Source organism: Neovison vison, chromosome 8, assembly GCF_020171115.1.
Source record: "Neovison vison isolate M4711 chromosome 8, ASM_NN_V1, whole genome shotgun sequence".
NCBI lineage: Eukaryota > Metazoa > Chordata > Mammalia > Carnivora > Mustelidae > Neogale > Neogale vison.
This window is the reverse complement of record NC_058098.1, coordinates 90,888,057-90,912,595: the sequence shown is the minus strand read 5'-3', so window position 1 is coordinate 90,912,595 and position 24,539 is coordinate 90,888,057. Positions and strand designations below refer to the sequence as shown.

General features: G+C 41.8%; 1 protein-coding gene across 10 annotated transcripts in view; it reads left to right on the top strand.

The window, feature by feature from the left end:
* Positions 1–24,539, top strand: part of AAK1 (AP2 associated kinase 1) — a 173,904-nt gene that overhangs the window by 63,909 nt on the left and 85,456 nt on the right. For all 10 annotated transcript variants that reach the window (XM_044261295.1, XM_044261296.1, XM_044261294.1 and 7 more), the window contains exon 3: positions 15,568–15,686. In XM_044261295.1, the coding sequence (XP_044117230.1) occupies positions 15,568–15,686 (119 nt within the window). The remainder of the gene's footprint in view (positions 1–15,567; positions 15,687–24,539) is intronic.

The window sequence follows — 24,539 nt, the reverse complement described above, 5'->3', positions numbered from 1 at the left end:
AAGCTTTTTTCCATAGGCTCTGCACTGACCCTTAGCTTCTTTCTTCAACCCTTTGCTGAGCGCTAGAAGCTTCTTACTTTGGTTGACCCACCTTTCTCCCTAACTTACATTTCTCTGTTCTTTTGGGGTTGGTACTCATTTATTATCAATCTAGTCATTGAACTTATACTCATTTGGTATCTGGGCTGGTTTTTTAAAATTTTTTAAAGATTTTATGTATTTTCAGAGAAAGAGAGAGAGAGAGAACAAAGCAGGGAGAGGGGCAGGCAGAGGGAGAAGAAAGCTCCCCTCAGAGCTGGGAGCCCGATGTGCCACTCCCTTCCAGGACTCTGAGATCATGACCTAAGCCAAAGGCAGATGCTGAACCAACTGAGCCACCTGAGGTGTGCCTGGTATCTGGGTTGTTAATACTTGATCCCAGCTTCAGTGGAATTTGGTTTCTTTATGTCTGTTTGGTGCCTGAGTCAAATCTGATCTCTGCTGTGTCCAGGAAGACTTGGGAGTGGGCCATTCCTGGAGCTTTACTGCGTCATTGTAGTTGCCACAGAAAGCCAGAGAAGGACTCCACAGTTCTGTGTCTCTTCCTGTTGCCCAGCCTCCACTTCCTTTAGAGTTACTCACTGAGTTTCTGTGCCGTCCTACCCGCCCTCACTTGTGTCTTGACCTCTCAGGTCTGCCGGGGAGTAGATTGCAAGAGCAGTATGGACACCAGTGCCTGGGCAGGTTTCTCTCCAATGCGGACAGTTTCACGTAGAGCAGAGACTAGAGTGGGGGATTTACCTCAAGTGCAGAATTTAAAGGGCACCCTAAAGTTCAGTAATTAACCTTAATAATGTTTTTAAAAAATAAAAATGAATACAAAAAGCCACAGTGAACAAAATATCAGAGCTTAAAATACAGAATCAGTTTGGGGAGCCTCAACTCTTGATTTCAGCTCAGGTCCTGATCTCAGGGTCGTGAGAGGGAGCCCCATGTCAGGTTCTGTGCTGGGCCTGAAGCCTGCTTAAAATTCTTTCTCCCTCTCTTTCTGCCTTCCCCCCACCCCTGCCTCCCACTTGTGGTCTCTAAAAAACTTCAAAACAAAACAAAATGAAATAGGATCAGTTTAACATTGCTGTGCCCAGCCATACTGCAGCCTGAGTCAAAAGGAAAACATCAGTAATACTCACTTTGTCTTTTTGTGCCTGTGGCAAGTGCCTCACTCTGCTCTTCCTAGTCCCAACCCTGGTTGTACCAGAGGAACCAACCAGAGGAAGTTTTCCCCGTCATTGCGAGTGTATGCCTGATCCTTTTGGAGACTTAACAGCCTCCTTAGGTTTGCCCATGTCTGAGCTCTTTTTTCACTCGGTACGAAAGATTCCATCCACCCTGTCTGCTTCCTCTCACTGGGGAGCTAAGTCCTCCTCTTTATGATTCTGATAATCCCGGGTGAAAACCATCTTCCAGGCTTTACCAGATAATGAGTGTTCTGGTGTTGAGGATTCCCCCACTTACCGACTCTGATCTGTGAGCCCAGTAAAGGTTATGATGCAGATCATGTTCCCCTGTTCAGATTCCTAATGACTGTCCTTTCCCAAATAGATTTTGACCATTTTCTGCCATAGATCTTTGTGTGTGATTGCAGATTCTATTTTAATGTAAAGCTAGTTTTTAACTGAAAAATTCTCACTCTTCAAGTGCAATTTTTAATACTCAGTTTTAACATTCTGTTCTGGACACTTTTTGTTAAAGGAACCTCTACTGGTTAAAATTATTGAAGCCTAGGGCGCCTAGGTGGCTCAGTGGGTTAAGCCTCTGCCTTTGACTCAGGTCGTGATCTCAGGGTCCTGGGATCGAGGCCTGCTTCAGGGTCTCTCAGCAGGGAGCCTGCTTCCACCCCTCTCTCTCTGCCTGCCTCTCTGCCCACTTGTGATCTCTGTCAAATAAATGAATAAAATCTTTTAAAAAATTATTGAAGCCTAGATTGTATCAGAGCTCATGTATTTTTTTTTTTAAAGATTTTATTTATTTATTTATTTATTTGTCAGAGAGAGAGAGAGAGAGCGAGCGAGCACATAAGCAGGCAGAGGCAGAGAGAGAAGCAGGCTCGCTGCTGAGCAAAGAGCCCAATGCGGGACTTGATCCCAGGACCTCGGGATCATGACCCAAGCTGAAGGCAGCAGCTTAACCAACTGAGCCACAGGTGACCCAGAGCTCATGTATTCTATAATCATGTTGGTACAAGGTTTCTTAGGGTCATCAGGGTCAAGGAACAGAACTTTAAATAAAATTAGATTAAGTAAAAAGGAATTTATTGGATAAATGTGGTGGAACCTTCCAGAACCCAACAGTAGGAAGCAAAGCTGGATTTTCTGACTATTGGAAAGTTTTCAGATGGCTCTTTTGTCTGTACCTCTCCCCTTGGAGCCACATAGTCTTGTACTGTAGCTTCTTCCAAGTGTCAGCTCATTTTCCTGCTCCTTTTTCTTTTTTAATTGAAGAATAGTTGACGCACAATGTTACATTAGTTTCAGATGTATATAACATAGTGACTCAGCAAGTCTGTATATTATGCTAGGCTGACCACACTTGTAGCTAACATCTGTCACCCTATAGCACCATTACTATATTCCCTGTATTGTATCTTTTATTCCCTCAACGTCTTCATTCCTTGACTGGAAGCCATTTTCTTGCTCAGGCTCTCAAGGGAGAATGTGCGCTAGCTGCCCACTCCTGGTCCAGTTCAGTGTAGCCAAGAGATGGGGGTCACTTGATAACAACATATGTGATCATTATTTCAGCATGGGGTGAAAGCTAGACCACTGTGTTGTTTGCAGTGTATAATCATAAAGTAAAGTCTTTGTTTTCTGAAAGAATATAGCCCTAGTGAGACAGATTGGTTTGCACGCAGGTGGGATATAATTAGGGTAAGAAAAGAACGTGGGGATGGGCATTCTGTGAGGTGAAAGTTCACAAAGGAGTTCTGGTTTGAGTACACTTGTATTTAGAGCCACAGCTTACTAATGAAACAGAAGAGAGGGATTCCAGATAGAGAATATAAGGAAAGAGCGTGGAGGCAACAGAGGATACTGCCAGACAGCTCTGTTCAGTGTGGGCTGCTGATTATGATGGGCCTTGTATACCACATTAAGATAGGGATTTTTTTTTTAAATTTTATTTTTTATTAATATATAATATATTATTAGCCCCAGAGGTACAGGTCTGTGAATCGTCAGGCTTACAGACTTCACAGCACTCACCATAGCACATACCCTCCCCCGTGTCCATAACACTGTCCCTAACCCCAACCCCCCAGCAACCCTCAGTTTGTTTTGTGAGATTAAGAATCTCTTATGGTTTGTCTCCCTCCTGATCCCATCTTGTTTCATTTTCTCCTTCCCTGCCCCCTACAAACCCCCGTCCTGCCTCTCAAATTCCTCATATCAGAGAGATCATATGATAATTGTAAGACGGGATTTTGATCTTACAGCTGGTTGAGAGCTAGCAGAGAATTATAAGCACAGAAACAACATTATTGGAAAAAAAAAAAAAAGAAACAACATTATTGGATTTGCTATTTAGGAGACCTCTGTTCATCATCTGTCTTGTACCAAGCACTGTGCTAGCCCTGAGGATTCCAAGAGGAGTAAGAAGTTCCTGACATTTTAATCTTCTTTGGTGACCCATTTCTCAAGTGCCCTCCATCTCCTAGCCACACTGAATCTCTGTGATTTCAGTATTCAGAGTCCTTAAACTAGTGTTCAGTGAGGACATTCAGTATCATAAAGTATAAATAGTACGCTTTATGTAAAAAAAAAAAAACCACTTTGTAAAGTATCACATAGTATGTCATAAAATATGAAAACATAACAAGCCTTCTTGCTACCAAGGCAGAAAAGCACTCCCTCTTCACCTCAGCCTGCCTAGTGAAGAGATCAACATATCGCACATAATCACAACACATTGTGGGAAGTGTGACAGTGCAAGTAATGGCCAAATATGTGGCAATATGAAAGCCTGGGGGTGATGGTTAGGAAAAGGGAGGACTTCACAGAAGGGTTGAACTTATGTTGAGCAGAAGATTAGGACAGGATATTCCAGGCGGAGGGAATAGCACAGGTGAACCTTCGTCACAGGGATAAAGCTGCAGAAAAGTTCAAGTTCAGAAAGCTTGGTGGGGGAGGAGGAGGGATCGTTGGGAGCTAGACCTGGAGGAGGCAGGGCTGTCTTTTAATTATATGTCATATGTTGTTGGTGGGGGTATAAAATGGTATAAGCACTTTGGGAAAAGGTTTGGTAGTTTCTTATAAAATTAAATATATACCTGCTTGATAGCTCAGCACATACACTCTTGGGTATTAGTTGTTGACCGAAAAGAAATATTTATTTTATGATACAAAAGACTTGTACAAGAATGCATATAGAGCTTCCTTTATAATATCTCTAAATTGGAATTAACTCAATGTCTCTCTGTAAAAGAAAGCATAAACAGATTAGTAATAAGAGTGATATACTAATACACTCAAGAATATAGCTATTATGGTGAATGAAAGATCCTTACAAAAAAGCCTATAGTGTATGATTCCATTTATATGAAGTTCTAAAGCCCACAAACCCAGCAATAGATGAAAAAGTCAGAACAGTGGTTGTCTCAAGGTGGGGGATACAAGGGTTGGATTGTCTGGAAAGGGGTAGGAGGAAATTTTCTGAATGATGGAAAGGTCTGATACTTTGGTAGAGGTCTGGGTTGCATTGAGAGTATATATTTATCAAAACTCATCCAATAATAAACTTAAGATTTGTACATTTCACTGTAAATAGATTTCATTTATGCCCTCCTTCCCTGCCCCCCAAAAGAACCATGAACTCTGGACACAAGTTAAAGAAATGCATGCTAAAGCCTCTGGATAAAGTACACCGAGGTCTGTACCTTACTTGGAAATGGGTCAAAAATAAGATGAGTTTAGGGCGCCTGGGTGGCTCACTTGTTAAGCATCTGCCTTTGGCTCAGGTCATGATCTCAGGGTCCTGAGATCGAGCCCCACATCGGGTTCCCTCCTCTATGGGAAGCCTGCTTCTCCCTCTCCCACTCCTTCTGCTTGTGCTCTCTCTCTGTCAAACTAATAAATAAAATTGTAAGAAAAAAAAGTTAAAAAAAAATAAGATGAGTTTATATTTGCATAGATGATGATGTAAATGTGATAAAACCAATGTACCAGAATGTTAACATTGCAGACTCTAGGTGGTAGGTGTGTGGCTATTTGAAGTATGATCGTCTCAACTTGACTGTGTGTTTGAAATTTTTCATAATAAAATGGAAGATATAAAGGTTTCTACATAGTGCTGTGTAAGGAATTTGGAGAACCAATAAATGCTTTTAAGAGGAGTTATTAGAGGGGCGCCTGGGTAGCTCAGCAGGTTAAGCCTCTGCCTTCGGCTCAGATCATGATCTCAGGGTCCTGGGATTGAGCCCCACATCGGGCTCTCTGCTCAGCGGGGAGCCTGCTTCCCCCCCCCACCCCCGCCTGCCTGTCTGCCTACTTGTGATCTCTCTCTCTGTCAAATAAATGAATAAAATCTTAAGAAAAAAAAAAAAAGGAGGAGTTATTAGATATGAATCGGGGAAGAGGAGTTATTAGGTATGAGTTGGGGAACTAATAGAGGAATTATTAGATAGAAGTTCTAGAAGAGAAAGAGATTCAGGGCAGAACGGAGGACTGTATTTTAGTTCTCCTGGTAAGAAAAGAGGAGAGTGCGCAGGAGCACCAGGGATGGGGTAGAGAGGATGGATCCTGGAGAAATTTAAGGGATAGAATTGTTAAGACTCAAAGTGAAATCAGCTTGGTGATGATTCCTTCCCTTGGGGAAGGAAACGGTGAACTGGTGCACAAGTCCAGGGGGAGGGACCACACCTCGGAGATGGCATATGGCAGTGATGGGTCATACATCCAGAAATCCTGAACCTCAGACAAAAGGCCTTAGCGTGAAGTGAAGGTGGAATGCTCTAGAACTAACAGTTGGGAGCTGAGAGACTGTCAGCCATCCTTTGCCTTTGCCAAAACCCCAGTTCTCCTTCGGAGAGTGTGGACCAGTAACACACATCTAGGCTTGGTGGAGACACACGCCCGAGCTTGGATATCTGTAGTCGGGGGCCGACAGAGCTAACCTCAGCCACTCTGTCTGTTTGCACACCACTTATCAGAAGATTGCTGGCACCAGAGACTGAGACAGTTCAGGCCCAAGAGGCTCTCCACTTCTTCAGGGGAGGGATGCTGCAGGATGGAGCATGGGGTTGTTTGATTTCTTTTCCTTCTCCACCGAAGAGGGTTTTCATTTCCAGCTCAAGTGTTATTTTTAAAAGAAGGAGTGGCGCATAGAGAAAGTGTCACTGTGTGACAGCACAGAGATTTCTCTGCAGCTCTCCACGATGCCGCCCCGTGAGCACGCTGCTCAGGTGACTGTCCAGTTGGCTCTCGTCTCCTGCAGCCCTCTGTAGTGCGAGGCTGAGTGCTCAGGGCTTTTTTCTCTGGAGGGGTAGACCCCCTTATCCCCGGGGCCCTTTTCTCAAAATGTGTCCCTTCTATCCCAAACTAGAGTTTAATCTTCTGAAAGCCTGGGACTGTGTCGTGTTTTCTGTTGTTTGGGGTTTTTTTTCTGGGGTGGGGGGGTGGGTATCCATTTTGGTGTTGGGCAGACACATTGTGTCACAAACACTGAGTGCCTTTTATGCAGTAGGCACGGTGCTGGGTGGCAGAGTCAGTCATTGTCCCTGATCTTGTGCACTTTACAGGGGAAGAAGGCATCAAACCAGGAATTACCTACCTAAGTATTTAATTACACTCCTGCTGTGTCCCAAAGGAAAAGTGGAGGGTGCTGTGTATAACAAGGGATTTAACTTAAATCAGAAGAAGGGGGTAGGGCCAGGGGCAATCAAGGAAGCCTCATCAAAGGAACAGCCTGAAGCCCAAAGGATGCCTTGTAGGAGCTGGTCAGACGGAAGGGTGCATAGGGCAAAAGGAGTAGCATGCACTGAAATCCTTAGGGAGAGTGGAGTAAAAGCAACACGGAGGAAGAAAGAACGCAGCTGGGGCTGGACCACAGAGAGCCGTGGCAGGCTGGGGTGTAGGAGTGAGGCTGCCGAGAGGTCGCGTCCCATCACGTACAGTCTTGCAGGCCATCGCCAGCATTCGGAGCTTTATTCACAGAAGGGCAGCACGCCACTGAGGGGCTCCACGCAGCTGAAAGATCCTCACATTCCGTTTTTAAAAGATCATCACCCTGGCTGTAGTAGAGAGAATAGAAAATGGCTCTGTGTGACCCAGGAAAGCTGGTCGGTGGATTTAAGTGAACAAAGAACACGGCCCTACTGTTGTGTCTTACCCTTTCTCTCTCCTTTGCTGCCCATGGGAACGAGACAGCAGTGGTGGGCCCAGGAGCTCGGGGAAGCCTCTCGTGCTTGGCCTAAGCTACTGGCGGATGCAGCCCGGGGTGCCCTGGCTCTGGTTCTGTGTGCGGGCTTCTTCCCACGCCTCTGGGGTGTGTGAGCCAGCTCCATTTCTTAAACTCTAACCTTTTGTCCCAAGCAGTCAGGTGCCTTTCCTGGAAATGTCTCTCTCTCTCTCTCTCTTTTTTTTTAAGAGACTTCTGCCAAACCCCTTCATAGAAGCCCCCGAGCTGAGGCTGCTCTCCAGTTGTCCCAGTGCTGGAAAGGAAGAGCCCGTTGCTGTCTGCCCCACATTCAGCCTGGGCTGTGGACTTAATGGGTTGGGTTGGTGTTTCAGCACCACTGCCTGAGTTTGCCAGTCTCTGACTTTGTGCCCACGGTTCTTCTTAGGGGGAGGCGGGGGGAGAAAGTTGAATATTTCTAGTCTTCCCCCATCTGGGTGTTCTTTCTGCCTGGGGAAGGGACTGCTTAAACATGTTCCCCAGAAGGAGCTCACACATGGTGGATTTTTAATTTGAGGCAAATAAGGAGAAATTGAGGTTAAAAAAAAAAAAAAGAAAACAACAAACTCCAAGTCCCCACTGAAATCAGTGTTGACAAATGATGCAGATTGACCTTTTCTCCTGTAAAATCTTTGTTGTGCTCCTTGCCATCTGTGACAGAGCTTTGAAAATTTTCGTTCCTTCTCCAACTTTTGGCGAAGTCGTCCTCGATGTGAATATACAGTAGGTGGGTGTTTGTCGGCCTCTCGGTTGTCACTGTCTGTGGGAGCTCGCAGACACTGCGGGCCGTGCACCCAAGCTCCCACCTGGTTGGCTGGAGAGGCCCCCTACCTGTCGCTGTGTCTTTTATTATTTCCCCTGGTAGCAGAGCTGTGCATGCTTTACTGCTAACGGGAGCAGATGGGGGCAGGAAAAGAGTGGACCAAGGTGAGGGCCAGGAACTGGCACACCTGTATTCTAGTCCTGGCCCTGCTGCTAAGTGGCAGGACTAAGGCCATCTAGGCTCTTCTCAGTGCCTCAGTTTCCCAGCTGGCGAAATGGAGATTGTAATACATGCCCTGCTTACTTCACAAGGCTCTCAAAGACAAAGCAGCGTTCTCTAGCTCAGTCCCAACCTGGAAATAGATTACCTTAACTGTACAGGTTTGAAGAGTTTTGTATTGTTTTGTTTTTTAAAGTTTGTTGCCTGAATTTAAAAATCAGGAGATTTTGGGGGCACCTGGGTGTCTTAGCTGGTTATGTGTACGACTCTTGAGCTCAGCCCAGATCTTGATCTCAGGGTTGTGTGTTCAAGCCCTGCTTTGGGCTCCATGCTGGATGTGGATCCTACTTTAAAAAAAAAATAATAATAATAAATAAAAACCAGGAGATTTCACAGAAAACTCTAGCTTCTCTTGGAAGTCAAAAAACTTGGCAACCCTCAGCCCACACTCCTTGGCAGTGATGGGCTGGATTTGAGGAGTGGCTGCCTATGAGCATGGGGCATGCCCTTCTGGTTGATGTGGTCCCCATCCCATAGACACAGCGAGTCTGTGTCACTGGTCCCTGTCTAGACATTTTGTGATACCTGGACTGTTTCCCTCCTTTGCATGATCTGTCTGCTCCCTATTGGCCTTTGGATCTTATGCCCTTGATTTCAAGAAGATATTCTGGATTTAGAATATACACTTACCATATGTCTCAGCAATTTCATTCCTAGTTATTTACCCAAGAGAAATAAATACTTAAATCTACAAAAAATGGACTTCTGTATGAACATTTAATTTATAACAGCCCGAAGTAGAAATAGTGGAAATATTCTTTAACAGATGAATGGTTAGACTAATTGTGGAGAATGTCTATATAATGCAATATTAGTCTGCAATTTAAAAAATCCCAAACTACTAATAAATGTAACAATGAGAGTGAATCTCAGAAATATTATACAGAAGAAGCCAGACAGAATAGTACATACTGTTTGATTCCATTTATTCTGGAGCAAGCAAAACTAATCCACAGGACTGATCGCAGATGAAAAGTTACATGAGATAGTAGGCAGGGGGTGGTTGCCTACGCAGAGGTACAAGGAACTGTTCATAGTGATGGACCGATGGAAGTCATGGTTGAAAGAGAGTATAAAGGTGTGAAAACTCATCAAACTCTGCACTTCGAAGGGTACATTGTATTGTATGTAAAGTTAGTTTAAAGCATTTACAAAGACCAGGGATCTAGTTTGTGCTCTACAACTACCCAGCTTTGTGTATTTTTGTAAAAAGAGCTTAATCTCTATATTTCTTTCCTATCAGGAAAATGAGGACATTGGGTAATTCATCTGCCTCATTCAGGTATTGTGAAAATATAAATGAAGTAATGTATTTTGAAATACTTTTTAAAAAGTATAAAGTCAAATACAGATGCTGGGTAGGGGAAAATTCCATAAATTCCTCTTTAGGGAAGAGAGGCAAGACCTGTGATAACCAGTGAGTGCATATATATATATATATATAGACACATTCCACCACCACCCACTTTGTGTACCACTGGCTGTGGGACTTTTCTCCCCTGGCCATCAGTAAGATGAGGGGTTAGACTAGATCAGACAGAGGAAACTACACTCAGAGACTCAGCCTTTCAGATGTGTTTCCTTTAGCTCTGTAGTGTCAGCCTGTCCAGTGTTAGTTTAAAATGTGATTGTCACCAGTATTTACAAATGGATATTTCACATACAGTTTTGAGTTCCCAGGTTATCTTTAGGAACTAGCAGACCATATTCTATGGTCCATATTCTTATGGCACTGATTATCTGGAGTTATGTAGTGGCTATTCCTATATGTGAGCCATTGCTTTAGTTTCCCGTGGTCTTCCCCTGCCCCACTACCTTCTGTAGACTTTTCTATTCTCTGTAGTAATGATCAGAAGGAAGTTAATTAATTTTTGAGTGCCTGATGTATGTTAGGAGCTAGGAGGGGAACTGAGGAGACAAAAATCTCTAATCTCATAGTGAGTGATAAGTACCCATTCACATCATTAAAAATTACGAGGAGCTACCCCGTGACCAAGCAGTTGCATCACTAGGCATTTATCCAAAGGATACAAACATAGTGATTCAAAGGGGCACCCATACCCCAATGTTTATAGCAATAATATCCACAATAGTCAAACTGTGGAAAGAGCCCAGATGTCTCTCGACAGAAGAAGGGATAAAAAAGAGGTGAGATACACACACACACTTATACACATACAATGGACTATTACTCAGCCATCAAAAAGAATGAAATCTTAACCATTTGCAATGACATGGGTGGAATAAGAGGGTATTATGCTAAGCAGAATAAGTCAAAGAAAGACAATTACATGATTTCACTTATGTGTGGAATTTAAGAAACAGATGAACATAGGGAAAGGAAAGGAAAAATAAAATAAGATGAGAACAGGGAGGCAAACCATAAGAAACTCTTTAACCATCGGGAATAAACTGAGGGTTGCTGGAGGGGAGTTGGTGGGGGATGGGGTAGCTGGGTGATGGGCATTAAGGAGGGCACTTGGGATGAGCACTGGGTGTCATATGTAAGTGATGAATCCACTAAATTCTACCTGAAACTAATAATACTTTTTTAATAGAAAAAATTTTTGGTGGGGAGCCTGGGTGGCTCAGTGGGTTAAAGCCTCTGCCTTTCGCTCAGGTCATTATCCCGGGGTCCTGGATCAAGTCCCGCATCGGGCTCTCTGCTCGGCAGGGAGCCTGCTTCCTCCTCTCTCTCTCTGCCTGCCTCTCTGCCTATCTGTGATCTCTGTCTGTCAAATAAATAAATAAAAATCTTAAAAAAAAATTTTTTTTAAGCCAAAATAAAAAAGAGTGAGGAGGAGATATACCCAAGAGTGCTATATATTTTAGGAAAAGTGGGAGAACACATGTTTCTTTGTGGGAATAAAAGAATGGTCCGACATATTTAAGGGGCTAAAGTGTGTCTGTGTCAAAATTTATCATGGCTGTTTCAGTTGATTACCTCACACCATGGAATGAATCCTTTGTCCCTTTGTGATTCCATAAATTCATGAATTTCCCCTCAGAGTGGATCCCAGCGCAACTATAGGGAATATCTTAGCGTTTCAGAAAAGAATGCAAGTAGGCCGAGGGACTGGCACAGATTCCAGTGGGCAGATTGGCACAGGCTGTCCTGCACGTTAGCTTTTCTTACCTCTGTCCAAACTGTCCCCAGCTCAGCGTTGGGTTTTTCCGTTTCATCAAGGTTTTGGGATGCAGCTCAATCTGAAATCATGCATCTCTGCTGACAGTCGTATAGTTACCTTCTTGTGTAACAGCCTGGACTCTGTTTAGCCGTGGCTGAGAATCTTTGTCCCCTGATCTGTACAGGCGCCTCGGGCCTGTGCTTGAGCAGTACCTCGAGCAGTGCTGTGGCCCCTCTTCTTTTGAACCAAGTAATGTACGTCTCTAGTTGGTCGACTGCACAGTGCTAGCAACCAGCATCTTTAAACTGACACATTCTAGAAGCCTTTGAATTTGATCAAGGAGCTTTGACTTAACATGCCTGTCACCTGCAAATACGCCCTTTTGTGGGCATAGAAGCTAAATCATGTGGTTCCATCTGTGTTAGGCACACAGGTTCATTGCTTTACCTTCAGATCTGTGATGGTCACGGGCTTGGAGAATCTTGGCTGGCTCATCTCAACCCTTTGTGCTTGCCTGGATTGTGACGTAGACATCTGCCACATTTCTTCAGTTTCAGCTGGAAAGGTCATCTTGCTACCTGAAAGAAAAAGAAAACTACACTGCTCCCATCTGGTGGCAGTTATCTCGGATTGCTGCATCATCAGCCTGCTTCCGAAAGGACTGCCCTGTCCTCCGGTGGTTCCGTGCGTCACAGAACTGTAGAAATGGCCCTTCCCTCCTCAGGTTCTGCAGCACTGTGGTGTGTCCTTAGTATCTAAAGGGGCTGTTACACAGACTTTCTCTGAGATGAATAAAGTGGAAAGAGCGTTGTTTGGACAGTCAGCAGAATGACAGGTTCTGCATAATTAGCCATGGGACTCCTAAGCCTCACTCAGTTCATCTCTTCATAAAGCAAAATGCTAAGATTAACTCTCTCTAGGAGCACTGTTGATACAAAGTCTGTAGACCTGTGATTTTTTTTTTTTAAAAATTGAAATACCTGGAGTGCCTGGGTGGCTGAGTCAGTTAGGCGTCAGCTTTCAGCTTAAGTCATGATCCCACGGTCCTGGGAGCAAGCCCCACATCAGGGCCACTGCTTAGCGGGGGAGCCTTCTTCTCCCCTTCCCTCTGCCCTGCTTGTGCTCTCTCTCGCACTCTGTCTCAAATAAATAAATAAATAAATAAATAAAAATCTCTTTACACATTGAAATATTTATAAAATGACTACTTGGGCTGTCCACAAAATAATTATGAATACATATAGACATTTAATAATTTATATTAGCATTTCTGATTCTGATTGGAAATAAGATACATCATGAATTTTTTTATTTATTTATTAAAGATTTTATTTATTTATATGACAGACACAGATCACAAGTAGGCAGAGAGGCAGGCAGAGAGAGAGGGAGAAGCAGGCTCCCCGCTGAGCAGAGAGCCCGATGCGGGGCTCGATCCCAGGACCCTTGGATCATGACCTGAGCCGAAGGCAGAGGCATTAACCCACTGAGCCACCCAGTGCCCCTACATCATGAATTTAATAGCTTTTTGGGGAAAAGAAGATCAACTACTGCATTCAATGTACATATTTATCACAAGAAAAATTCTAATATCCTAAAAATTTGAATGTGAAAAAATACACATCTTAAAATGGAGATTGTGTCTGTATGTCATAACACCCCTACTTGTCAGTACATGGTAGTGTTGTAAACAAATTTTTAAAGTGAATTTCTAGAATTAAAATTGACAATTGAGCAGTGTGAGTGGACTATAAAGTATTACGAGAAAATGGGAAATGTTACTGAGATACAAAGATTCAAGATGACTGTGGAAATTAAAGACGTCACGGTGAATCTCCATGTTCACCTGACTCCTGAAGAAGGAAGCTATGATAGGAAATGTACAAATATGAAGTCTGGTAGACACTGTCAACATGCACACTTGGAACATTTGAGCCCATTAACGTTTTTGTAAACACAGAATTAATGTGTGTATCGGATGAAGACACGCAAGAATGCTTTCTGATTGAGGCTCTCTTTGGTTACAAGCTGCAGAAACCTAGACAAGGAGACTTGGGAAAGAATGCACATTGAGTGTCTACACCAGGAAATGGCCCCCGGCATCAACAGACAGGTGCTCAGGCGCCGCTGGGCCTCAGAGGAGATAGGGGGAGATGCAACAGGACTCCAGTCTTCTGCCTCACGATCTAGAGAGTCACTGCTTTTGCTCTCTATCAGTTTTGCATATGGCTGTTAGCCGCACTACACCAGAGCCTCTGCTCAACTTCCCACACTGGCGACTTCCCTCTGTGCCTCTCTCCATCCAATCAGGGATCACCTGTGTGCAAAGAATACCCTCGAAACTTTGTTGTTGTTGTTGCTGCTGCTACCCAGGGTCAATACGTGGGATGGTTCAAGCTAAATTATGATGGTCTATGAGCAGACAGATGGACTAAGTGCCCAGTCTTACTAATGCTTATCCCAAAGCCTTCAGCTTTAACAGCTTTGCAACACTTATCTTTCTTTTTATTTTTTATTTTTTAGAAACATATAATATGTTTTTATCCCCAGGGGTACAGGTCTGTGAATCGCCAGTTTTACACACTTCACAGCACTCACCATAGCACATACCCTCCCCAATGTCCATAACCCTACCCCCCTTCTCCCGACCCCCCTCCCCCCAGCAACCCTCAGTTTGTTTTGTGAGATTAAGAGTCACTTATGGTTTGTCTCCCTCCCAATCCCATCTTGTTTCATTTATTATTCTCCTACCCCCTTAACCCCCCATGTTGCATCTCCACTTCCTCATATCAGGGAGATCATGTAATAGTTGTCTTTCTCCTATTGACTTATTTCGCCAAGCATGATACCCTCTAGTTCCATTCACGTCGTCACAAATGGCAAGATTTCATTTCTTTTGATGGCTGCATAGTATTCCATTGTGTATATATACCACATCTTCTTTATCCAAAGGGGCACGTGCACCCGAATGTTTATAGCAGCAATATCTACAATAGCCCAGCTATGGAAAGAACCTAGATGTCCATCAACAGATGAATGGATAAAGAAGATGTGTTCTATAACCTCTGTTAACAATGGCACTAAATACCTCCTCCAGTGTTTGGGGAATGAGATAGAAGGAGGGAGTTCTAAGAATCTATGGAATGCTAAGGTGTAACCAATCCAGAGCATTTGAAGATTTCTGTTAGTTACATTAAAAAAATTTTTAGTGAAATTTGGTCTTTAAGAGAAAGGTTTGATGTGGGTGTTAAAACATCTGCCCCACTAATTGAGTTATACTTTCCTGGTGTCTGCTGTGTTGAGGAACACTTTGATGCCTATATTTTGTGTCTTCTCAGTAGCCCATAAGGCAGGAAAAGCAGGAGAAATCCTCAAGGTCAGTTGTTGATCTAAGTTGGGGGAGGAGTGAGGAGGGTTGAGAAGGAAGAGAAAGCATCTTGAATCTGACAACTGTTATTATACAATTATTAAAATAATTTCCAAGCTTCTCTGGTTAAGTGCTGAATTAATTTTTTTTTTTAAGTTCTTGGTTGAATCTAATCTCTTTGAGCCTCTGTTTTCTCTAGCTAGTCATTGTCCTTAAGGGAAAAATAATACCCAGCCTCACAGGATTTTAGTAAGAATTCAGTAAGAACTCAAAGTGCTTAGGACAGTGTTTGGAATATATTTCCCTTTCGTCCATCTGTTTGTTCATCTGTTTATTGGCAGGTTTTTTGCAATATAATTACTATTCTTCTCTTTTCGTGACATAGGTGTTCAGCAGTTTTTCTGACTCTTGCCACCCAATCCCATGGTAATATCCCTGAGACCCTTGAATCCAAGAGTGCCTTCTAGGCCAGGCCAGCCCTTAGGCCCAGCTGATGATGGCATCGGTACGATTAACGGTGACAGCATAAAGCTGCAGCCACCGTGGTTGTCTGACTGGCTTTTTGAATATGACTCAAAGAGCGTGTATGTGTGTTTCCCTCACAGGTGGATTTGCCATCGTGTTTCTGGTGAGGACAAGCAATGGAATGAAATGTGCCTTGAAACGCATGTTTGTCAACAATGAGCATGATCTCCAGGTGTGCAAGAGAGAAATCCAGATAATGGTAAGGCTGCCCCTGAGACTTGGGATTGCTTGTTGAAAATGTGCCCTCTCCTAAGAAGGGTGATGGGGGGTTTGGGGAGGCTTGTTCCTTCCCTGAGATGGCAGAGGAGCCTCAGCACAAGATGCTAGTGAAGAGGCTTGGGGGTAGAGCTTGCTTCTGCCGTCTTGGTCACCGTTAGCTGGAGGTTGAGGAGGAAGGAGGGTACTAAGAGAATTGGCCAACTTTTAAGGTCAGAGAAATGCTTGTGCATCGGGCTAAGTTTATTTCATGACTTCATTCCCAGAACTAACTATGGTATTGAATCCAGAAACCCTAGCTCTCCATTGAGCCTCCTCTTCTAGACTTGTCTACTCCCAGTCCTGGTTTTTATCCCTCTTGAGCTTCTCAGCACTCTGTGAATATACCTTTGTATATTATATGTGTCGTTCTGTCCTCCAGAGATGGTTTTTCCTTTTCTTGGACTAGAAACTTCTCATACATACTCTATGATTTCATTTATAAAAGTCCAAGAATGGGCAAAAGTGATCTGTAGGAACAGAAATCAGGAAGTGGTCATCTGAGTGTGGGAAATTGACTAGAAGAAGGTGTGTGGGAACTTTCTGGGCCATAGAAACATTCTATATCTTGTTTTGGGTAGTGGTTATACAGGGCTATACAAGTGTTAGAATTCAACTGAACACCTTAAGATCTGTGCATTATTACTATATGTAAATTATACCTCACATCTTAAAAACTTTGTTTTCACAATTCAGATTCATACTGTGTTTAAAGAAAGAGTCCCTGTCAGAGATAAATGCTGAAATATTTGTGGATGAAATAACATGATGTCTTAAAGTTAATGAGTAGATTTAGAAGAGAAAGTTGGCATAGGGTTACAATCGAAGCAGAGCAGTGGGTAAGTGGGAGTTTGATAGTCTCTTACTTTCACTTCTGTTTGATATTACACATTAAAAAACTTAGTCTTTTTTTTTTTTTTTTAAGAGAAAGATCAAGTGTTGGGGGGAGGGGCAGTGAGAAAGGGAGAAGGAAAATCTTAAGCAGGCTCCACACCCGACACAGGCTCAACCTTACGACCCTGAGATCATGACCTGAGCTGAAATCAAGAGTCAGAGACTTAACTGACTGAGCCACCCAGGGGCCCCCTTAGATAGTCTTTTATTCCTTTCTGTTTCCACAAGACTTTTGTTTACACCAATTATATTGCTTATCTTTTTATCTTATAAGTAATTCTGCCATCAGAAGGTAAGTTTTTTTAAAAAATCAGGACCCGGGTGCCTGGGAGGCTCAGTGGGTTAAGTCTCTGCCTTCAGCTCAGGTCATGATCTCAGGGTCCTGGGATCAAGCCCCACATCCGGCTCTTTGCTCAGTGGGGAGCCTGCTTCCCCCCTTCTCTCTCTGCCTGCCTCTCTGCCCACTTGTGATCTCTATCAAATAAATAAAATCTTTGTAAAAAAAATAAAGAAGGTCCGTCTTTAAAAAAAATTTAAAAATAAAATAAAAAATCAGAACGTTTATATTTCAGCAGCCTGCTTGGCATAAAGTAAATACAATTGATCCTTGAACAATACAGGGGCTGGGGAGTTGACCCCAGAAGAGTTGAAAATCCTCATATTACTTTCAGCACCCCCAAAACTTAACTAGCAGCAGCCTGCTGTTGACTGCAAGTCTTACCAGTAACATAAACAGTCAATGCACATTTCGTATGTTGTATGTATTATACACGGTGTTCTTGAAATAAAGGAAGCTAAAGGAAAGAAAATATTAAGAAAATCATGAGGAGGGGCACCTGGATGGGTCAGTGGGTTAAGTGTTTGACTCTCGATCTCAGTTTAGGTCTTAATCTCAGTGTTGTGAGTTCAAGCCCCACTTGGAGCCTACTTAAAAAAAAGAGAAAAAAAAATCATAAGGAAAATAACATTTACAGAACTGTACCATATTTAAGTGAAGTAATACGCATCTAGATTCATGCTCTTGTAAAGAACAAAAAGAGGTCCGATAAAATGAGTGAAGGTGGCATTGTAGAGATTCCACGAGGCTTTGCTTTCCTGTTCTCCGCTGTGGAGTTGGCCCTTTGGGCACCACTTAGAGTAACCAGCTGTACGGCAGTTGGGTGAACTGAAAAAGACCTCAGGATTTTAGAGAGCCTCATACTACTTTAGATTCCAAAAAGCTGAAACCATTTGAGAAGAAACCATTTGCTGAAAGAAATAAGTGTTGTCATCATCATTGCAAAACAGTAACAAAAAACCCCAAGGGTCAAATACATAGGGCCCCCAGATCCATCCTCAAAGCATCAGTGTGCGCCCGCGCCCCTCCACAGAGCTCAGGACAACCAGCCTCACTGCATCTCCCGCCAGCAGCCACTGGGTTTTCTGGCTGCTTCTCTTTGCCCCTCCTCCCCCTGTCCCTGCCTTGCTGAGCTCTCTCTCACACACACTCCCTTTCCTGTCTTTGCTTCTGCTATTTCCTCTGCCTGGAATGCCCTTCTCATTCATTTTCTGATATTATGAAAGTAATCCCATTCTTTAACTTTCTCCCACTGGTTCAGAAACATGTTTGAGGGCTGGCTGTGTGCTAGGCGGGTGTGGAACTAGGAGCACAAAGGCCCCTTACGAGGTCACAAATCAACACATCCGATCGGGAACTCGGTTATGTGAGTTCATGTTCTGGTCCAGCTGTGTATTAGCTGGGGAAGATTTGGTTCCGTTTTGAGTTTATATTTTTTCACAACTTAAATCACATAGGTGAACTAAGCTTTTCCCCAAAAACTTCAAGCACTTCCCCGAGGGGCCCTCTTCTGTCACTGCAACGTCCCAGAGACAACCACTTTTGGTTGATTCATTTGATATGTTTCAAAATAACATGCTGATCTTGCTAGTTCCTGATTTTTTTTTTCTCCATTTTAGGCAATATATAGTATGGAAAGCAAAAATTTAGCTCTCTTTCATTCCCTGCACACCCTTCTCCCCAGATACCTGCAATCATGCTCACTTCCCGTTCTGCTGCAAGAAGTTTTGGTAATATGTTAGTCACAGTAGTATTAGTTTTTACGTGTATGAAAACACTGTTCTTGCAGAGTCTTCTGGTGGACTAGGATTACTATTCCTTTTCTGTATAACTCTGTTTTCTTTTTTTTTTTTTTAAAGATTTTATTTATTTATTTGACAGAGAGAGAGATCACAGTAGGCAGAGAGGCAGGCAGAGAGAGGGGAAGGGAAGCAGGCCCCTGCTGAGCAGAGAGCCCGATGCGGGACTCCATCCCAGGACCCTGAGATCATGACCTGAGCCGAAGGCAGCGGCTTAACCCACTGAGCCACCCAGGCGCCCTATAACTCTGTTTTCACTGAAATTAATAATCTTTTTCAATTTTTAGGTCTGTCTTTCCTGTGTACTTTTCAGCAGTTTAACCCCAAACTCTCCCTAGGCTGTAGAAATCATTAAAAAAAAAAAAAACTTTTAAAAGCATTTATGTGTTCTGTCCATTTTATCTTGAAGAAGTCTTAGTCTCCTAACTCAGTGAAATCTGGTTTGGTTGCTCTCTAGGCCCAATTTACAGTCTTATCTTGGAATTTCTTAGTTATTCCCTTTGCCTCACATTTTTGTTAGATTTCCTGACTCCGGTTTTTTTGCTTTACTTTCTCATTTTGGTGGAGCTTATCCTGTGGTAGCTTCCTTATGCATAGTAGGTAAATTCTTGAGATCTTAAAAGTCTGGAAGTGTCTTTATTTTATGCTCACACATATGAAACCTTGTGTATAAAATTCTGGCTCAGAAATCATTTCATTCAGGTATTTGAAAGCACAGCTGTACTATGTATTTTAGCTTTCATTGTTGTGCATAGGAAGTTCGAAGTCATTCTAATATCGGCTCTTTGGGTGTGACCCATTTTTCCCCCCTAGAAATTAATGTTTCCCCTTTGTTTACAGTGTTCTGAAATACCTTGATGATACACCTTGCTGTGTACACTTATTATTTATTAATAAATGGTGTCCCCATGTAATCAAGAGACTCCTATCCTTGCATTGTGAGGAATTTTGGCCTGTCTCATTTGGTGATTTCCTTTTCTGTCTTCCTTTTGTCTGAAATTGCTGTTATTTTGGATGTTGGTTCTCCTGAGTTGATTTTCTAATATTTTGTGTTTTCTCCCTTTTCTTTTTCTTTCTTTTTTTTCCCCCTCTCTACTTTCTGGCAGATTTCCTCAGCTTTACATTCCAAGCACCCTGTTGAATTTTTTATTCATCAGGCTTTTTAATTCCTAAGACCTTTCTGTTTGTTTTTGTTTTGTTTTTAACTTTGATGAAATCCAGTTTATCTATTCTTTCTTTTTGTGGAACATGTTTCTGGTGTCATTTCTAAGAACTCTGCCTGCCCCTTGATTCTGAAGATTTTGTCTTTTTTTCTTAAAATTTTTATAGTCTTACGTTTTACATTTAAGTCTGTGGTCCATTTTGTGTTAATGTTATATAAGGTGTGAGACCTTTATTGAGGTTTATTTTTTGCTTCTTTGTTCCAGCAACCTTTGTTGAAAAGGCTGTCTTTCTTCCATTGAATATGTTTGTCAGAAATTAGTCAGGCATATTTGTGAGGGTCCATCTTTAGAACGTCCTCTTTCTTTTTTTTTTTCTTAAAGATTTTATTGATTTATTTGATAGAGACACAGCGAGAAAGGGAACACAAGCTGGGGCGTGAGGAGTGGGAGACGAAGTGGGCTTACTGCTGAGCAGGGAGCCGGATGTGGGGCTCAAACCCAGGACTCTAGGATCATGACCTGAGCTGAAGGCAGATGGTTAATGACTGAGCCACAGGTGCCCCGACCCTCCTCTCTTCTGTTCCCATTAATCTATATGCCTTTATCTCTACCAAATACCACACAACCTTGATTATTGTAGTTTTATAAAAAGTCTGATTCCTCTTACTTTTTTTCCCCTAAAATTATTTTACTTATTCTCATTTTTTTGTCTTTTCACATAAATTTTAGAATAATCTTTATCTACAGAATGTCTTGCAAATATTTTGATAAGAATTCCATTAAAGTCATATATGAATTTGGGGAGAATTGACATATTTTCTGTTTAGTTTTCCAATAGATGAACATGGTGCATCTCTCCGTTTCTTTCTTTTTTTTTTTTTTTAAGATTTTTATTTTTTTTTATTTTATTTATTTGAGAGAGAGAGACAGTGAGAGAGAGAATGAGCGAGGAGAAGGTCAGAGAGCGAAGCAGACTCCCCATGGAGCTGGGAGCCTGATGTGGGACTCGATCCCGGGACTCCAGGATCACGCCCTGAGCCGGAGGCAGTCGTCCAACCAACTGCGCCACCCAGGCGTCCCTCTCCGTTTATTTCTATCTTTGATTTTTTTCATGAGCGTTAAGGAGGCTTTGTACATGTTCTTAGATTTAGACATAAGTTTTTGGTTTTGTTTTGAGTGGTTATAAATGGTATTGGATTTTTGATTTTGGTGTCCATGTGTTTATTGCTAGTGTATAGAAAACCAATTGATTTTTACTCATTCATTCATTCATTTTAGAGAGTGCCAGTGTGTGGGGGGGGAGGGGCAGAGGGAGAGAGAATCTCAAGCATACTCTTGACTGAGCACAGAGCCCAACACGGGGCTCAATACCACAACCCCGAAAGCATGACCTAAGCTGAAATCAAGATTTGGATGCTTAACTGACTGAGTCACCCAGGTGCCCCAAACAAATGATTTTTCTGTGTTTATCTTTTATCCTGTAGCTTGCTAAATTTGTTTACTCGTTTTGGAATTTTTTAAAAAAAAGATTTTATTTATTTGGGAGAGAAAGAAAGAGAGAGAGAGAGAGCATGACAGGGGGGAAGGTTAGAGGAAGAAGCAGACTCCCCGCTGAGCAGGGAGCCTGATGTGGGATTCATTCCCGGGATTCCAGGATCATGACCTGAATGGAAGGCAGCCACTCAACCAACTGAGCCACCCAGGCACCCCTAGTTCTATAATTTTTTTCTATATTCCTTGGGATTTTCTATATAGACCATTGTGTTACCTGCAAAGAGAGGCAGTTTTATTTCTTCCTTTCTGATCTGTATCCTTTTAATTTCCTTTTCTAGTCTTCTTGCATTGGCTAGAATTTGCAATACTATGTTGAGTAAGAATGGTGAGTGGACATCCTTGCCTTCTTTCCAATCTTAGGAAAAAAGAATACTTTCACTATTAACCATAAGTTTAATTGTGGTTTTTAAAAATGAATTAAAAAATAAATTTGAGGAAGTTTCCCTCCGTTCCTATTTTTCTAAGAGTTTTTAATCATGAATGGGTGTTGAAGTTTGTCAGATATTTTTTCTCTGCATCGAGTGATATGCTCATGTGATATTTCTTCTTTAGCTTTAATATGGTGGATTATATTGACTGATTTTCAAATATTGAACCAAACTTGCATCCTTGTAGTAATCCCCACTTGGTCATGGTCTATAATTATTTTTCTTTATTTTTGAATTCTATTTGTTAATATTTTGGATTTTTACAGCTATAGTGAGGGCTAATGGTCTGTAGTTTTGGGAGTTTTATTAAGCTTTTTCTGATTTTGGTATTAGGGTAGTTCTGGCTTTATAGTACGAGTTGGGAGTTGGGAAGTGTTCCCTCCTCTCTGTTTTCTGGAAAAGATTTTGTAGAATTGGTGTTTTGTTCTTCTTCAATTAAGCATTTGTTGGAATTCTCCAGTGAAACCATCTGGGCCTGGGGATTTCTTTTTTGGCAGTTATTAATTTATAAAATCAGTTTCCTTAATACTTATAAGGCTATTTAATTTATCCTTTATATTAGGTGTGTTGTAATAGTTTGTATTTTGTGGAATTGGTCCATTTCATTTAAGTCCAATTTATGCATGTAGAGTTCTCTGTTACTGATAATCTTGTATTATCCCTTAATGTGTTCCGGGTCGGTGATAAAAATCCCGATTCAGGGGCACCTGGGTGGCTCAGTGGGTTAAGCCGCTGCCTTCGGCTCAGGTCATGATCTCAGAGTCCTGGGATCGAGTCCCGCATCGGGCTCTCTGCTCAGCAGGGAGCCTCCTCTCTGCCTGCCTGCTTGTGATCTCTCTCTGTCAAATGAATAAATAAAATCTTTTAAAAAAAAAATAAATCTCGATTCATTCCGAATATTGGTAATTTGTATCTTATTTCTTTTTTTCTTTGTTGGTATTGCTAGAGGTTTGCTGCTTGATGTCTTTGAAAACATCAATGAAACCATTGCTTTGTTTAATTGATTTTTCTTTATTTTTCCATTTTTTATTTCATTGGTTTTTATTTTTATACTTATTTATTATTTCTTTCTTTCTGCTTGCTTGGGTTTATTTTGTTCTTTTTTTCCTAGATACTTGAGGTGAGAGTTGACACATTGACATATCATTATCACCTGGAGTTCATAGTTTATTTTAGGTTAATTTGGTATTACACATTGAGTTTGGTAAAGGTATAAAATGTATCTACCATTATAGTATATGGAATAGTTTCACTGCCCCAGACATTGCCTGTGCTCTGCCTGTTAATCCCACCAAATTGCCCAACCCCTGATAACCACTGATTTTTATTTTATTGTCTCCATAATTTTGTCTTTATTTAGGACATCATATAGTTGCAGTCAATCTGTGTGTAGCCTTTTCAGATTGGCTTCTTTTACTTAATATGCATTTAAGTTTTTCCATGTCTTTTCATGGCTTGATAGCTCATTTCTTTGTAGAGCAGAATAATAGTCCATTGTATGGATGTTTCACAATTTATCCATCCCTCTATTGAAGAACGTCTTGGTTGCTTCCAAGTTTTAGCAACTATGAATAAAAGTCGCTATAAACATCTGTGTGCAGGGTTTGTGTGGGTAAAAATGTTCAGCTCATTTGAATATATTGCATAGATTATCAACTAAGCAACTATTATTTCAACTTTGAAGCTTTTTTTTTGTTTTTAAGCCAGTACTTAAATTTTTATTTTAATTTTACTCTATGTTTTAAAAATAATTTTTCTATTGTGGTCAAAACCAACTAACTTAAAAGTTTACCATCTTGACCATTTTTAAGTGCACAGTGTTTTTAACTGTTGGCAAAGTGTATGTAGCTGTTTTATGTACCTCATGTAAGTGGAATCATACAGTATTTGTCCTTCTATGACTGGCTTATTTCACTTACTATAATATTCTCATGGTTCATCCATATTGTAGAAATGACAAGATTTCTCTCTTTTTTTTTTTTTAAAGATTTTATTTATTTATTTGACAGAGAGATATCACAAGCAGTTGGAGAGGCAGGCAGAGAGAGAGAGAGAGAGGGAGGGAAGCAGGCTCCCTGCTGAGCAGAGAGCCCGATATGGGACTCGATCCCAGGACCCTGAGATCATGACCTGAGCCGAAGGCAGCGGCTTAACCCACTGAGCCACCCAGGCGCCCAAGATTTCTCTCTTTTTAAAGGTCGAGTCCTTTTCCATTATAAATATATGCCACATTTTCTTTAGCCATTTATCCATCAGTGGACGTTTAGGTTGCTTCTACACCTTGGTTATTGTGAATAATGTGCAGTGAACATGGATGCGCAAATATCTCTTCAAGATCCTGCTTTTAATTCTTTCGGATATACACCAAGAAGTGGGATTGCTGGGTAATATGGTAATTCTGTGTTTAATTTTTTGTTTTCCACTGGTGGCTGTACCAATGTATATTGCTACCAGCAGCGCACAAGGGTTCTAATACCTCCACATCCTTTCCGGCATTTGTTATTGCCTGTGTGTGTGTTTGTTGAATAATGGCATCCGAACAGGCATGAAGTGTTACTTTCTTGTGATTTTGATTTGCACTTTCCTGATGCTTAGTGATGTTGAGCATCTTTTCCTGTATTT